At 39.8% G+C, this 15,658-nt stretch overlaps 1 protein-coding gene across 1 annotated transcript; it reads right to left on the bottom strand.

The window, feature by feature from the left end:
* Positions 1–356: 356 nt before the first annotated feature.
* Positions 357–3,450, bottom strand: LOC148205517 (uncharacterized). The gene is made up of 2 exons (XM_088104705.1): positions 2,835–3,450; positions 357–445 (listed from the first exon to the last, which is right to left on the bottom strand). Exons 1-2 carry the CDS (start codon positions 3,448–3,450, stop codon positions 357–359), a joined length of 705 nt encoding a protein of 234 aa, XP_087960831.1.
* Between the last annotated feature and the right edge of the window lie 12,208 nt (positions 3,451–15,658).

Consider the following 15,658-nt stretch of genomic DNA (forward strand, 5'->3'; position numbering starts at 1 on the left):
GAGTAGTCCATTAATCCTCTATCTAAACAAAACAAGTTATAAAGTCAGATACTAATATAGTCAGAAAGTAAATAGTCACTAGATTACTGTAACATCCCAAAATTTATACAGTCATCAACCATATACTTAGAATAATTACACGTATCAATAAAGTAAAACAGTCTTAAAATATAAAGGGAGCAGATTGAATAAATGGTCGAACGGCCTTTCATGCATTAATTAACGAGCGTTTACAAAAGAATAAGGACGAACGATTTACAAAAATTGACCGAACGTCCAATCTATTTACAAACAATATAAGAGCGCTCGCTCACAGTCGCTCGCTACTCTAATATACTAACTAAAACCGAACGCTTTCACTGTTCGGCCTTCACTTCTACTTCCACTAAGTTTTCTTCAGCAATGAGCTCTCCTTCAAGTGTTTGTTCCAAAGACGCATCTCCCTCTGCTCACATCCACACGGATGATCATTGCATTTGACAAGACGGATATACATAGACAAGACAACACAATGGAAATGCAAGGGTAAGCTTATTGAATTTAATTCAAGTCAAACATACAGTTTATACATATCAAACATATCAATTCATTTATAACACATGCATTCAAATCATACATTAACTCAATCAAAATCCTGATACTAGACCGACCGTCCGGACATGTATGAATTCTGTGTAGCTACGACGTCCGTGCACCCAGGTGGAAGAGCTGGAATACTCGTCAGCTGCCACCTGAGGTTAGTCCGTTCCGTCCAAGTTACAGTTATGGACTAGGACCTCCTGCCATTCCCACGCATGACATGCTCCTCTCTACTTGAGAACGAGCACTCACGGAATATCAGGATGAACCGCCAGCTAAGCTTACCACATTCATACTTTACAAATCTCAATTTCCAACCAAGAGTCGTTCCTCCCTGGAACGCTCGTTCAAATTCCACAATCACAATTTCATTTCTCATAGTGTTCGCACATCTTAATTCATCCTCTTAAATACATTTTCATTCTTTGTTCCACTTTCGTAAAAAGACGAACGTTCACTCCCCTTCATAACGAGGACGAACGTCAAGAGCTAAACCAAGAAAGACTCCTTTGAATCAGTTAAATGAACTGATTCTAGTACGATCCAAATAATACTTAGAAAAAATCTAAGTTCAGTAACACTTGAACGAATCCAATGGATAGGTAAAGTCCCAAGTTGTTTGGATAAATAAACTGGACAAGATTTAATTCAGGAGACAAAACGCCAGTCAATGACCGAGCGCGAAAATAAGCTTTTAGTGAATTTTGGACGAACGTCACTGAGGACTTGGACGAGCGTCAATAGAACTATTGGACAACGCTCTTTAGATTTATGGACGAACGCTATTTCAATTCCGGACGAACGCTATTACCGTTCGCTGATAATTTAAAGAAGGAACGAACGTTCGGTATATGACCGAGCGTTCTTTATCACATACGCTTTGGACGAACGTTCGGTATCAGACCGAGCGTTAATTATCATGTACATTTTTAGGACGAGCGTTCGGTCTAAGACCGAGCGCCACTTAGGAACGTACGCTTTTAGGTCAAGACTTTTCACTGATTCAAAATTTAAGAAGTTTGGGCTTTATATAAGGTAAGATACTTGAAATTTATGTATTACAATTTGACTAAGTGTTCAAGAGGGATGTTATCAAGCTTCTCAATCTCACGCAACACTCATGAAGGGTACGTCTGGCCAAATGCTCACACGTAATGCTATATAAGAGGGCGTTCGTTGTCAAGGGAAATCCTTTCCAAATGAAAGGGTTCGACTACTTCAAGGAATTTACCAAGACTACCGAACGGTCAATGACCGTATCGATACGAACGTTCATTTTCATAGGCTTTTCATATTTACATTCCACATACAGTAACCATATTTTCCAGTATATTTACATTCATTTAATCATATCATAACATATCTTATACTCCTCAAGCTTTGAATTAAAAATCATATCCAATCATCCAATACCAAGATCATACAACATACAACTTTACAGATCATTCATATACACAAGCATAAAATTCTCAGTACATACATGCATCACTTTTTCATATATCATCTCAGAATCATTATCATATTTTCAAACTTCACACACGCACATGCAGTACAGAGATCACATGAATTAAATCTAATAAGCTTCCCTTACCCGGATTAAGCAACGTGCGTTCGTTCTTCAGAGAAAGAAAACAAGACTCCAGTACCCTCTTTTCTACCCTTTACGTTTCAACCCAAGATTTCCTTAAACTAAAATTATAAAAACCAAATAACGGTTCAGAGAAGACTCGTGCAGATTCAAAAGGAAGCTTGCATGTTGAAAATGAAGGGTGGTTGAGGACGTGAAACTTACCCGTTTCAGAATCCAAAACCAATCGGTTTGATGGAAAGCTCACGGTGCAGGGACGCTTCTCACGGTGCTGAAACGTGAACGGAGCAAAGAAGGGTGAGTTGCAGAAGAGAGAAGATGGAGGGGTTCTAGAGAGAAGGTAGAGAGTTTGAGATCAGAGAGTTGGAGGAAGAAGATGAAGTGTGCAGAGGAATGGGAAGAGTTTTCCAGAGAAATTAATTTCTCCTCCCACGTAGGACGAACGTCCATCCGCGTGCTGCCACTTGGATTCCACTAACTCTTGGAAACGTTCCAAAGTGACACTTGTCAGCATGCATGCAGTGTGAGTGTGAGTGCGTTTTAATGGAAGGGTGTGCGTGTCACGGTGCATTAATGGAAGCACAGTGGTGACTCATCAGAGTAATTAATGGGGCGTGACAATCCCCCTAACTAAAAAAAATTTTCGTCCTCGAAAATTCAGTCTTACCAGGGAAGAGGTGAGGGTACAAGTCTTTCATAGCGTCTTCCACTTCCCAGGTAGAGTCGCCCGTCTTTTCATCCCACACCACTTTCACCAACCGAACGTTCTTCCGCTTGTATAACTTAGTGCGTTCGTCTTCAATACGAACTGGCTTCATCTCCAGCGTTCGGTCTTGGCGAAGACGAACGTCCTCAAGCTCCAATATGTGTGAAGGATCTGATACGTATTTTCTAAGTTGAGACACGTGAAATACCGGATGAAGGTTGGACAATTGTGGAGGTAAAGCAATCTCGTATGCAACTGGTCCAATCTTCCTTGTGATCTGGTACGGCCCCACGAACTTGGGAGACAACTTCTTTGATCTCAACGCTCTGCCTACTCCAGTAGTTGGATTTAATCTCAGAAAGACATGATCGTCAGCTTTGAACTCTAAGGGTCGTCTCCTCTTATCTGCGTATGACTTCTGCCTGGTTCTGGATGTCTTCAACCTCTCTTGAATTAACTTCACCTTTTCAGTCGTTTGTTGAACGAGCTCCGGTCCTGTTAATACGTTCTCTCCTTCTTGAAACCAGCAAAGTGGTGTGCGGCATTTGCGTCCGTACAGAGCTTCAAAGGGAGCCATTCCAATGCTTGACTGGAAGCTGTTGTTGTAGGTGAACTCCACTAAAGGCAAGACTTCATCCCAAACGCCCATGTGATCAAGTACACACGTTCTCAATAAGTCTTCAAGCGTCTGGATTGTTCTCTCGGATTGACCGTCCGTCTGAGGATGGTACGCTGAGCTCATTTGGAGTTTACTGCCCAGCTCACTTTGCAACGACTGCCAAAACCGAGAGGTGAACCTTGTGTCTCGGTCAGAGATGATGCTGGACGACACTCCATGCAGACGAACGATCTCTTTAATGTAGAGCTTTGCCAAGTTAGTCAACGACATCTTCAGGTTGATGGGTAGGAAGTGAGCACTCTTCGTCAAACGATCCACTATCACCCAAATGGAATCGTGATTCTTGAATGTGCGAGGCAAGTGTGTCACAAAATCCATTGAAATGCTGTCCCACTTCCATTCTGGAATCTCCAAAGGTTGCAGTAGGCCGCCCGGTCTTTGATACTCGGTTTTAGCACGTTGACAGGTTAGGCATGATGCCACAAAACGTGCGACATCACTCTTCATTCCTGGCCACCAAAACGATTGCTTGAGGTCATGATACATCTTAGTCATGTCGGGATGCATGCTAAGACGACTGTGATGTCCTTCCTCCAATATGATACGCTTCAGCTCTCCATCATTTGGAACGCACGTCCTACCCATATAACGTAATAGGCCGTCCGTTCCCGTGTTGAAAAATATGGCCTGATCTGTACCGAGCGCGCCTCTTATCTTCAGCAATTCTTCATCTTCCAGTTGCTTCATTCTGATCCGCTCAAACACATTACTGGATATCCTAAGGTTACAGCATTTGATGCTGTCCGGTTCTAAATTGAACTGCAACCTTAGGTCTCTAAAGCTTTCCACAAGGCTCAACTCACGTACCATCATGGACGACACATGCACCACCTTTCTGCTCAACGCGTCTGCCACAACGTTCGCTTTACCAGGATGATAAAGCAACTCGAAGTCATAATCCTTCAAGAACTCAAGCCACCTCCTTTGTCTCATGTTTAACTCCTTTTGATCGAAGAGGTACTTGAGGCTCTTGTGATCGCTGAAGACTTGGAAAACGGATCCATACAAGTAGTGCCTCCAAATCTTCAAAGCGAAGACGACCGCTGCCAGCTCCAGGTCGTGCGTCGGATAATTCCTCTCATGTATCTTCAACTGCCGAGAGGCGTACGCCACTGCCTTCTTCTCTTGCATAAGAACGCACCCCAAACCTTGGTGAGATGCGTCACAGTAAACTTCGAAAGGTTTGGCGGTGTCCGGAATTACCAAAACTGGAGCGCTCGTCAACTTCTGCTTCAGTTCTTGAAAACTAGATTCACACCGATCGGTCAAGGCAAACGGGTGATCCTTCCTGGTCAGTTGTGTTAACGGTGCTACTATCTTAGAAAATCCTTCTATGAAACGCCTATAGTAGCCCGCGAGTCCCACAAAACTTCTCACTTCAGTGACCGAGCGTGGACTCTCCCATTCCAAGACCGCTCGTACCTTAGCCGGATCAACTGAAATCCCACCAGCAGACACAACGTGACCCAAGAACTGCACTTCCTTCATCCAAAACTCGCATTTGGATAACTTAGCATACAGTTCTTTTTCTCTCAACACTCCAAGTACCAATCGCAAGTGCTCTTCATGTTCTTCACAGCTCTTGGAGTAGATGAGAATATCATCAATGAACACCACCACAAACTTGTCCAAGTACGGCCTAAAGATCCTGTTCATGTAGTCCATGAAGACTGCTGGAGCGTTCGTCACACCGAACGGCATGACCACATACTCATAATGTCCGCAACGAGAACGGAAGGCCGTCTTCTGGATGTCCCCTTCCTTAACACGAATCTGATGATAGCCCGATCTCAAGTCTATCTTTGAGAAGACGCTCGCTCCATGCAATTGATCCAGCAAGTCGTCAATGCGAGGCAATGGGTATTTGTTCTTGATGGTCAGCTTATTCAATTGACGATAATCAATACAAAGCCGAGAGCTGCCATCCTTCTTCTTCACCAATAACACTGGCGCTCCCCAAGGGGACACGCTTGGACGGATGAACCTCTTGTCCATCAATTCTTCAATTTGCTTTTTAAGCTCAACCAATTCAGCAGGTGCCATTCTGTATGGTTTGAACGGATATGGGAGCTGCGGTTGTTACCAGATCAATGGTAAACTCAACTTCACGAACGGGTGGTAGTCCAGGCACCTCATCCGGAAAGACGTCCGGGAATTCTTCCACAACCGCTCGTCCTTCAGTATACTTATTGGACGAACGTTCACAGCTCTTATCCGCAACCCCTATGTCTTCATGCGTCATAATCAAAAAGCAACTCGCGCCCTCCATGATATCTTCTTTCAACTGGCCGAGCGTCACACTCAACTCTTCTTCATTTTCTTCCGGAAAAATCAACTCCTTAGCTCCACAATCTATGAGAATGCGATTGGTATTCAGCCAATCCATTCCCAGAATTACTTCTAAGTCCTTGAGAGGCAAACAGATGAGATTCACCTTATACCTACGTCCTTCTACCTCAATAGGGCATCTAACACACATTGTAGACGTCCTAACTTCCCCAGCTGCTGGTGTTGATACCACCAAATCAAACTCATCTCGCTCGCTACTAACCCCAATTTATCAACACACGCCTTCGAGATGAAGGAGTGCGTCGCCCCCGAGTCAAACAACACACAACAATTTATTCCATACAACAAGCACGTGCCAGTGACGAGCGTACCTGAGCTCGCTGCTTCTGCCCCAGTAATCGCGTACACACGCCCAACAGCTTGGGCTCGTCCACCACCTCTCGTCTGATTCCTTCCAGTGTTGGGTGGCCTCATCACCGCACGTCCACCCATATTACACTCGTTCTCCAGGTGACCATGTCTTCTACAACGAGTGCAATATTTTATCCCTACCAATTGAGGACAAGATGACTTGTAATGGGGTCCTCCACATTGAAAACATCTCACTGCCCCTGATTGGCCCGTCTGCCCAGCAATTACCACTGCTTGCGATCCACTCGACTGCCCTGGACGAGCGTACGGTGTCCTGTTCCTGTTTGCATTTGTTCTCGTCATAATTGGACCCCGAGACGCTTGGTGTTTCTTATGTTGTTCTGCCTCAGCCATATTTTTCTCTAACACTTTGGCCCTCTCCACCAAGGCTGGAAACGACCGAATGCATAGACTTGAGATTAATACCTTCAGATCACTTCTTAATCTGTTTTCAAACTTTCTACATTGCCACTCTTCACTAGTAGCCATTGTATAGAACCTCACTAGATGCTGAACTTGTTTGTATACTCTGAAACCGACATCCCTCCTTGTACCAGCTGAAGAAATTCCACCTCTTTAGCAAAACGAACGCTATCTGGAAAGTACTCCTCATAGAACTTGTTCCTGAAAACCTCCCAAGTAATAGGTCTGTGAGCGTCCGTAAGTATAGCCTTAGCGCTCGCCCACCAGTGGCTTGCTTCTCCAGTAAGCAAATACTCCGTGTAAGCCAAACGGTTCTCATCCGGACATCTCTTGGCGTCGTAAATCCTCTCCATGTCACGCAGCCACTGATCTGCCTCATCAGGGAGACCTTTTCCATTGAACTTGGCCGGATGGTGTTGCAAGAAACTTTCCAAGCTCCATTCGGCATGTGGTTGGGCAGCGCTGGAAGAGGACGCTCCAGGCGTACCTCTAGTGGCAGCAATGATCTCCATTAGCTGCCTCTGCGTGGCTTCAGAGTTGACGCGTGCAGCCTCCAAACTTTGTAGAGCAGCAGCGTTCTGCTCCATAAGGGTAGTGTTTTGTTGTTGCAATCGCTCAATCACAGCCTCCAACATTCTATTGTTGTTGGGAGCGTCAGACTCGTTAGGCTGTGGTGGAGGAGGAAGTCTAGGAGCCATTCGTTCTCTGGTTCATCAGAAAAACGAACGTTAGAATTGTTCAAGAGTTAAATACTTCAATAACTCATTAAACACATAACAAGCACACAACGAAAGTATAGTGTACTCATAACCCTACTTGTCCTTAAAAGAACAAAACTGCTCTGATACCAATAATGTAACATCCCAAAATTTATACAGTCATCAACCATATACTTAGAATAATTACACGTATCAATAAAGTAAAACAGTCTTAAAATATAAAGGGAGCAGATTGAATAAATGGCCGAACGGCCTTTCATGCATTAATTAACGAGCGTTTACAAAAGAATAAGGACGAACGATTTACAAAAATTGACCGAACGTCCAATCTATTTACAAACAATATAAGAGCGCTCGCTCACAGTCGCTCGCTACTCTAATATACTAACTAAAACCGAACGCTTTCACTGTTCGGCCTTCACTTCTACTTCCACTAAGTTTTCTTCAGCAATGAGCTCTCCTTCAAGTGTTTGTTCCAAAGACGCATCTCCCTCTGCTCACATCCACACGGATGATCATTGCATCGACAAGACGGATATACATAGACAAGACAACACAGAGGAAAATGCAAGGGTAAGCTTATTGAATTTAATGCAAGTCAACACACAGTTTATACATACCAAACATATCCATTTATTTATAACACATGCATTCAAATCATACATTAACTCAATCAAAATCCTGATACTAGACCGACCGTCCGGACATGTATGAATTCTGTGTAGCTACGACGTCCGTGCACCCAGGTGGAAGAGCTGGAATACTCGTCAGCTGCCACCTGAGGTTAGTCCGTTCCGTCCAAGTTACAGTTATGGACTAGGACCTCCTGCCATTCCCACGCATGACATGCTCCTCTCTACTTGAGAACGAGCACTCACGGAATATCAGGATGAACCGCCAGCTAAGCTTACCACATTCATACTTTACAAATCTCAATTTCCAACCAAGAGTCGTTCCTCCCTGGAACGCTCGTTCAAATTCCACAATCACAATTTCATTTCTCATAGTGTTCGCACATCTTAATTCATCCTCTTAAATACATTTTCATTCTTTGTTCCACTTTCGTAAAAAGACGAACGTTCACTCCCCTTCATAACGAGGACGAACGTCAAGAGCTAAACCAAGAAAGACTCCTTTGAATCAGTTAAATGAACTGATTCTAGTACGATCCAAATAATACTTAGAAAAAATCTAAGTTCAGTAACACTTGAACGAATCCAATGGATAGGTAAAGTCCCAAGTTGTTTGGATAAATAAACTGGACAAGATTTAATTCAGGAGACAAAACGCCAGTCAATGACCGAGCGCGAAAATAAGCTTTTAGTGAATTTTGGACGAACGTCACTGAGGACTTGGACGAGCGTCAATAGAACTATTGGACAACGCTGTTTAGATTTATGGACGAACGCTATTTCAATTCCGGACGAACGCTATTACCGTTCGCTGATAATTTAAAGAAGGAACGAACGTTCGGTATATGACCGAGCGTTCTTTATCACATACGCTTTGGACGAACGTTCGGTATCAGACCGAGCGTTAATTATCATGTACATTTTTAGGACGAGCGTTCGGTCTAAGACCGAGCGCCACTTAGGAACGTACGCTTTTAGGTCAAGACTTTTCACTGATTCAAAATTTAAGAAGTTTGGGCTTTATATAAGGTAAGATACTTGAAATTTATGTATTACAATTTGACTAAGTGTTCAAGAGGGATGTTATCAAGCTTCTCAATCTCACGCAACACTCATGAAGGGTACGTCTGGCCAAATGCTCACACGTAATGCTATATAAGAGGGCGTTCGTTGTCAAGGGAAATCCTTTCCAAATGAAAGGGTTCGACTACTTCAAGGAATTTACCAAGACTACCGAACGGTCAATGACCGTATCGATACGAACGTTCATTTTCATAGGCTTTTCATATTTACATTCCACATACAGTAACCATATTTTCCAGTATATTTACATTCATTTAATCATATCATAACATATCTTATACTCCTCAAGCTTTGAATTAAAAATCATATCCAATCATCCAATACCAAGATCATACAACATACAACTTTACAGATCATTCATATACACAAGCATAAAATTCTCAGTACATACATGCATCACTTTTCATATATCATCTCAGAATCATTATCATATTTTCAAACTTCACACACGCACATGCAGTACAGAGATCACATGAATTAAATCTAATAAGCTTCCCTTACCCGGATTAAGCAACGTGCGTTCGTTCTTCAGAGAAAGAAAACAAGACTCCAGTACCCTCTTTTCTACCCTTTACGTTTCAACCCAAGATTTCCTTAAACTAAAATTATAAAAACCAAATAACGGTTCAGAGAAGACTCGTGCAGATTCAAAAGGAAGCTTGCATGTTGAAAATGAAGGGTGGTTGAGGACGTGAAACTTACCCGTTTCAGAATCCAAAACCAATCGGTTTGATGGAAAGCTCACGGTGCAGGGACGCTTCTCACGGTGCTGAAACGTGAACGGAGCAAAGAAGGGTGAGTTGCAGAAGAGAGAAGATGGAGGGGTTCTAGAGAGAAGGTAGAGAGTTTGAGATCAGAGAGTTGGAGGAAGAAGATGAAGTGTGCAGAGGAATGGGAAGAGTTTTCCAGAGAAATTAATTTCTCCTCCCACGTAGGACGAACGTCCATCCGCGTGCTGCCACTTGGATTCCACTAACTCTTGGAAACGTTCCAAAGTGACACTTGTCAGCATGCATGCAGTGTGAGTGTGAGTGCGTTTTAATGGAAGGGTGTGCGTGTCACGGTGCATTAATGGAAGCACAGTGGTGACTCATCAGAGTAATTAATGGGGCGTGACAATTACAAACCTCAACTTTCAAATCACATCAACGAAAAAATAAATAGTAGAGTAAATTGCACTAACCACCTCTTAAAAATACAAAAAACATTCCTGAATTTTTCCATCCCTGCACAACTCCCTTAATTGTTTAAAAAACATTTTACTAACATTCTTTATGCATTACAGTAACAACCCTAATTGTTTGAAAGGATTACACCGTCTACTCCTATAAGGAAGATGTTAATAAGCAGAAGGTGCTTGTGTAATTTCACATAACCTTACGACTGCTTAGTGTAATTTATTCTACAACCACCTCCACCTTTTTAACATTTACAGTAACTTTAGAAGGAGAACAGAACACGAAACAAGAGGAAAGAGAGGATCCAGTAGGTTAAAGTAGAGAGGGATAATTACAAGGGAAGATAGGAAGAAACAAAGGCAGAGAGAGGGATCATGTATTAGGAAAGGGTCATGCAACAATTAGGGCAATTAGGGTATTTTGATCAAAATGGGTGATACGACCTTGGAGTAACAATCCAAAGTAATTCACCCATGGAAACAATTCAGCATGGCACAAACCTCATTAGGGAGGAAAAAAAATAATTGGATCATGCCATTCATCAAGTTGGCAGAAAAAATCGACAACCGTGAACTGCAAGATTGCCAAACTCTAGTTAACTAACAAACTTTTATGTAATTTTGGATTGAGGAAAGAAGTTAATTGTATCTCTCAGTAGATAAACTTGGCTGAACACATTAAACCCATTAACACATGTTGTATAGAAGAATCAGATTATGATTTCATGTCAATCCACATTTACACAATCTCAAACATGCATAAAACACTGGCATTTAAAAATTAAAATACATTGAATATATATTTGTTTTGTTCTAGAAAAACAAACTGATATTTACCGTTTATCAGTGACCTTAACTACCAACTTGCCATCATAGTGCATGTACTTCATGACATACCACGTATGCTTCAAATACAATTGAAGAAATTTCATTTTCAGTACGTTTTAATAGAACAAGAAGGACAAGTTGGATAACTTGGACAATCAAGAAACTGAATTATAAAAAATCAATTGAGTATTGCACAACTGAATATGAAAAGAAAGCAAATATACCAATTAAAAGCTTTTATAACAGTAAAATAAAACAAAAGTCTGAATGAAGTTTGTCAGGCTTCTGTTACTTTAAGAAACGCGAAAACGTTGAAGGTATAGAATTACAGAGTCAGGATCAGCACGAAACAATTGAATGGATTGCTCCACAAATTTGTCCTGTAACACCCCGAATTTGGCGTTACAATTTATGTTCCATAAAATACATATAATTTTTTTTTCTAAATTTAATTTCAACATCAACAAAATATTAAGTTCTTTATTACAACACAAGTCTTCTGAAAATAAAATCCCACACAGTTCATAAACTTCTGAAATTTAAAATTTCCCACAGTTCGGAAATTCAAATACAGATTTATTTTAGAAATTCCCCATGTCTCCTTTTTCCCCCACAGATCTCTCATCTTCTAAGCAAGTCCAGAACCATCTGCTAATTCATCTGAAATAGTTTTGCTCCCGTATAATATCACACATTATACGATCATTGCATTCACATGCACAAACACAAACAGTAGGGTGAGCTAACCGATTCAAGAAATATACATCATCCACAATCTTACTAACATCACAAGTGTGGCAATCAGTCAAATACATGCATCTCAAACATACTCAAAAACCAACTATTACACTGATACTTCATAATATTTCTCCAGTCAAAATCATCAGTCGATTCACTAGAGTCAATACAACATATTATTAATCTGCCTACTTACCAAAGCACAATAGTCAACAATCCTTCTGTCTACTTACCAAAGTAGTATAACCATGATATACTGATTACTTACCAAAGTAATCTAACAAGGTGATTTTTATTATCTACTTACCAAAGTAGTACAACAAGATGATATTGTCTACTTAGCAAAGTAGCACAATAAGGTGACATCTTCTACTTACCAAAGTAGTACAATAAGATGATATTGTCTACTTACCAAAGTAGCACAATAAGGTGACATCTTCTACTTACCAAAGTAGTACAACAAGATGATATTGTCTACTTACCAAAGTAGCACAATAAGGTAATATTGTCTACTTACAAAGTAGTACAATGAGGTGATATTGTCTACTTAACAAAGTAGCACAATAAGGTGATATTGTCTACTTACCAAAGTACACAAGAAGGTAATATTCAGCCTACTTACCAAAGTAGTACGGTTTATGTTAAATTCACCTCTCATTTTCCCACCTACTTACCAAAGTAGTGTCCGGCTTCAAACCTTTCCCCTCTCGACTTACCAAAGTCGTAGGAAAATAAATAAAAATTCAGATTTACAATTATGACAATAATGCCTATACTACCCATCCAAATTTACCATCAACTTATTTACAATTCATGATTTAACTCAAATAATTATGACAACTCAGAATGTTCAATATAATTAAATTTTATAATATAGAATATATTATATTACTCATCCTCCAATCTCCAAAATACAACTACACATACAATTTAAGGATATAATTATCCAAGTTTTTTTTTTTACTCAATGCAAATAAATTTACTATTTCGTGAAAAGATTTTTCTTCACTCATATCATTAATTACAGATCTGAACCAATCAAACTAATAATCAGCATGTTTAACTCATATGGTAAAATTTTCAGTCCAATCCAACGGTTAATGAGGCGGAAATCATAATTTTTGTATAAATGATCCAAAAACATAAATTAAGCAATATTGAGATCCCTGAGAAGATACGAAATTAATATCTCTAAATCTGTAACTCCGATCTAAAGTCCAAACGGTCGAAGTATGCCACTATCTCTTAGGAACAACATACTAAAAGTTCAGATTAATCTAACGGTTATCTAAGTAGATATGGAGATTTTACCGAGGTAACTCAGAGACAGAAATTTAAGTGGTTCTCGGTTAAACTCAAAATGCGGAATGAATTCCTCTAAGCACAGACATCTAATTCCAAATCTGAACGGTCAAGATCACTTAATATGTGTAATGAACTACATACTAAAGTTTGGGCTCAATCTAACGGTAGATGAAATATATATGAAATTTGTACCATGATAGCTTAAGAACAGCAATACAGTGTTCATTCGATTGTTTCACACTTTCGAAATTTCTTTCTCTAAACATAGACCTTCAATTACAAATCCGATCGGTCAAATTGTATTAATATGTTCTAAGAATCATATATCAAATTTTGAGGTTGATCTAACGGTTAAATAGATCAAAATCTATATTTTTACCGAGACAACTTAGTAACAGAACTACAGGGTAACTAATTTACTCAAAATTGCAGTATTTGTTTCTCCAAGTACAGACTTCAATTTTCAAATCCGAACGGTCAAAGTTTAGTAATAGGTCTTAGGATTCACACACTAAAATTTTAGCTAAATCCAACGGTGAAAACAATTAATAGAAATTTTTCACCACAGTAACTCGAAAATAAGAAATTATAATCATGAAAACCAAATTTTACACAAGTCAATATATAACTACTGTCAACACCGTCCGGATTGACTAGATAAATTTATTTTATCATAAAAAGAAAAATTAAAAAAATATATGTATATAAAAAGAAAAAAATAACAAATAAACAAATAAATAAATAAATAAACAAGGGAAGAAGAAAATATAATAAATAAAATAAAAAAAATAACAAAAAAAAAAAAAAACAACGTTCGTCCTCCATTGAGCGCGTTCGGTTCCATCCTCTGCATGAAACCTATCGTCCTTTACCATGCGTCTCAATGACGCTCGCCCGCTTGTGCTCAACCGTTTCGGTCATTCAGTTTGATAGGACGTTCGTTAGTTCTCAGCCTCAACCGATCGCTCATCCTCAATTGTTCAGCATTTCGATCTCACCTTAAACGTTCGGTCATCCATGAGGCATTCACCAGTCGACCGTTCGGCCACTCGGTCCTTTAGGACGCTCGTCCTTCGTTTCAACCGTTCGGTCATCATCAAGCTTTCCACACACTACCGTTCGGTCATACTCAAGCGTTTCAATATATAACCGTCATCCTCAAGTGTTCCACTATTCAAGTATTCGACCGATCGGCCTCGCATGTTTACCGTTCGTTCTTTAGTAATTATTAGCGTTCGGTCATTATTGTTTAAAAGAACGCTCGGTCTCTTCATTGGAACGTTCGGTTGGTGAAATTAACGTTCGGTCTGCATGATGTTGGTCTTCTGCGTACGTACTAATGGTGCTTTATTTTGATTAGCGTTCAGTTTAGTGCGTTCGGTCTAGTTTGATTTGATGTCAGTGTTCGGCCCAATAGTGTTGGATCCAGTTGATTCGTTTTTAACGTTCGCCCTTCGTGATTCTTAGAGTTTGTCCAAAGAGTCTGAGGCGTTCGTTCAAGAACCGAATATCACAGACGTTCGGCTTTTTACAATCTTTGATTTGTCTACAACCCTACTTTCTTAGAAAATTATGCAAACAACAATGCAAGTTACCCTATTAAAAGAGAGGAACATCACAAGAGAAGCCATTCAAGAAGTACCAGGTTCCTTCAAGGATCCAAAACCCACCAATGCCACATTGCAAGCCATTTAAGCCTACACTTTGAACACACACACTCACAAGTGACTAGCTAAAAAAAAGAAAACTCACTTAATTGCATAGAGTAAATACCCACATAAGTGGGGACCTACAACTATCAATTACAGCATGTCATGAAATCCTCAGTACATGACAACCAAAACAAAAATGGAAAAATCCTTCTAACATCACTCTCATCATTCAACAACGACGTGACAATAACCATTTAAGAATCAATCCAAATCAAATGATCCATGAAAAGTAAAACATATTATCAATTTGAGTCAATTTTGATCCATAGAAGAAAAATGAAAATCGATTCAGTGTTTATCGCGAACTACGAGAAACAAAATGAGGCAGTGAAAACCCTTCGATGGGAGCACTTCGAGCGTTTTCTATTCAATCCGAAAGAGCCTCAATAGTGGCAAAGCCGAAAGCTCGTAGGCACTGCAAGCAAGCCTTTTAAACAATAAAATTGGGTTAGACTTAGTTCTGCTTAAAGGAAAAACTCAGTTTTTTTTTCGTCATGTTTTAGAGAGGCGTTTTAACTTCTGCAAATAGGAAAAATAAAATACACAGATATCCCCAAAAGTTTACCTTTTTCTTTTTTTACAAATAAGGACTTTAAATTTTAATTAATTAATGCTGAACGAAAGCTTAGCACATTTGTAAATGTATACCTGGAACTTTAATTTTAGTCCAAGATCCTCAAAGATTATCATTTTTATAAATAAGTAATTTAAAGTTTTTTTTTTATTTCAATTCATTCTAAAAACGTAACAATATTTATAAACAGTTTTTTTTTGAAAAAGTTTGAATTA

This window comes from Vigna umbellata, chromosome 1 (genome assembly GCF_029865625.1).
Source record: "Vigna umbellata cultivar VRB3 chromosome 1, Vumbellata_1.0, whole genome shotgun sequence".
NCBI lineage: Eukaryota > Viridiplantae > Streptophyta > Magnoliopsida > Fabales > Fabaceae > Vigna > Vigna umbellata.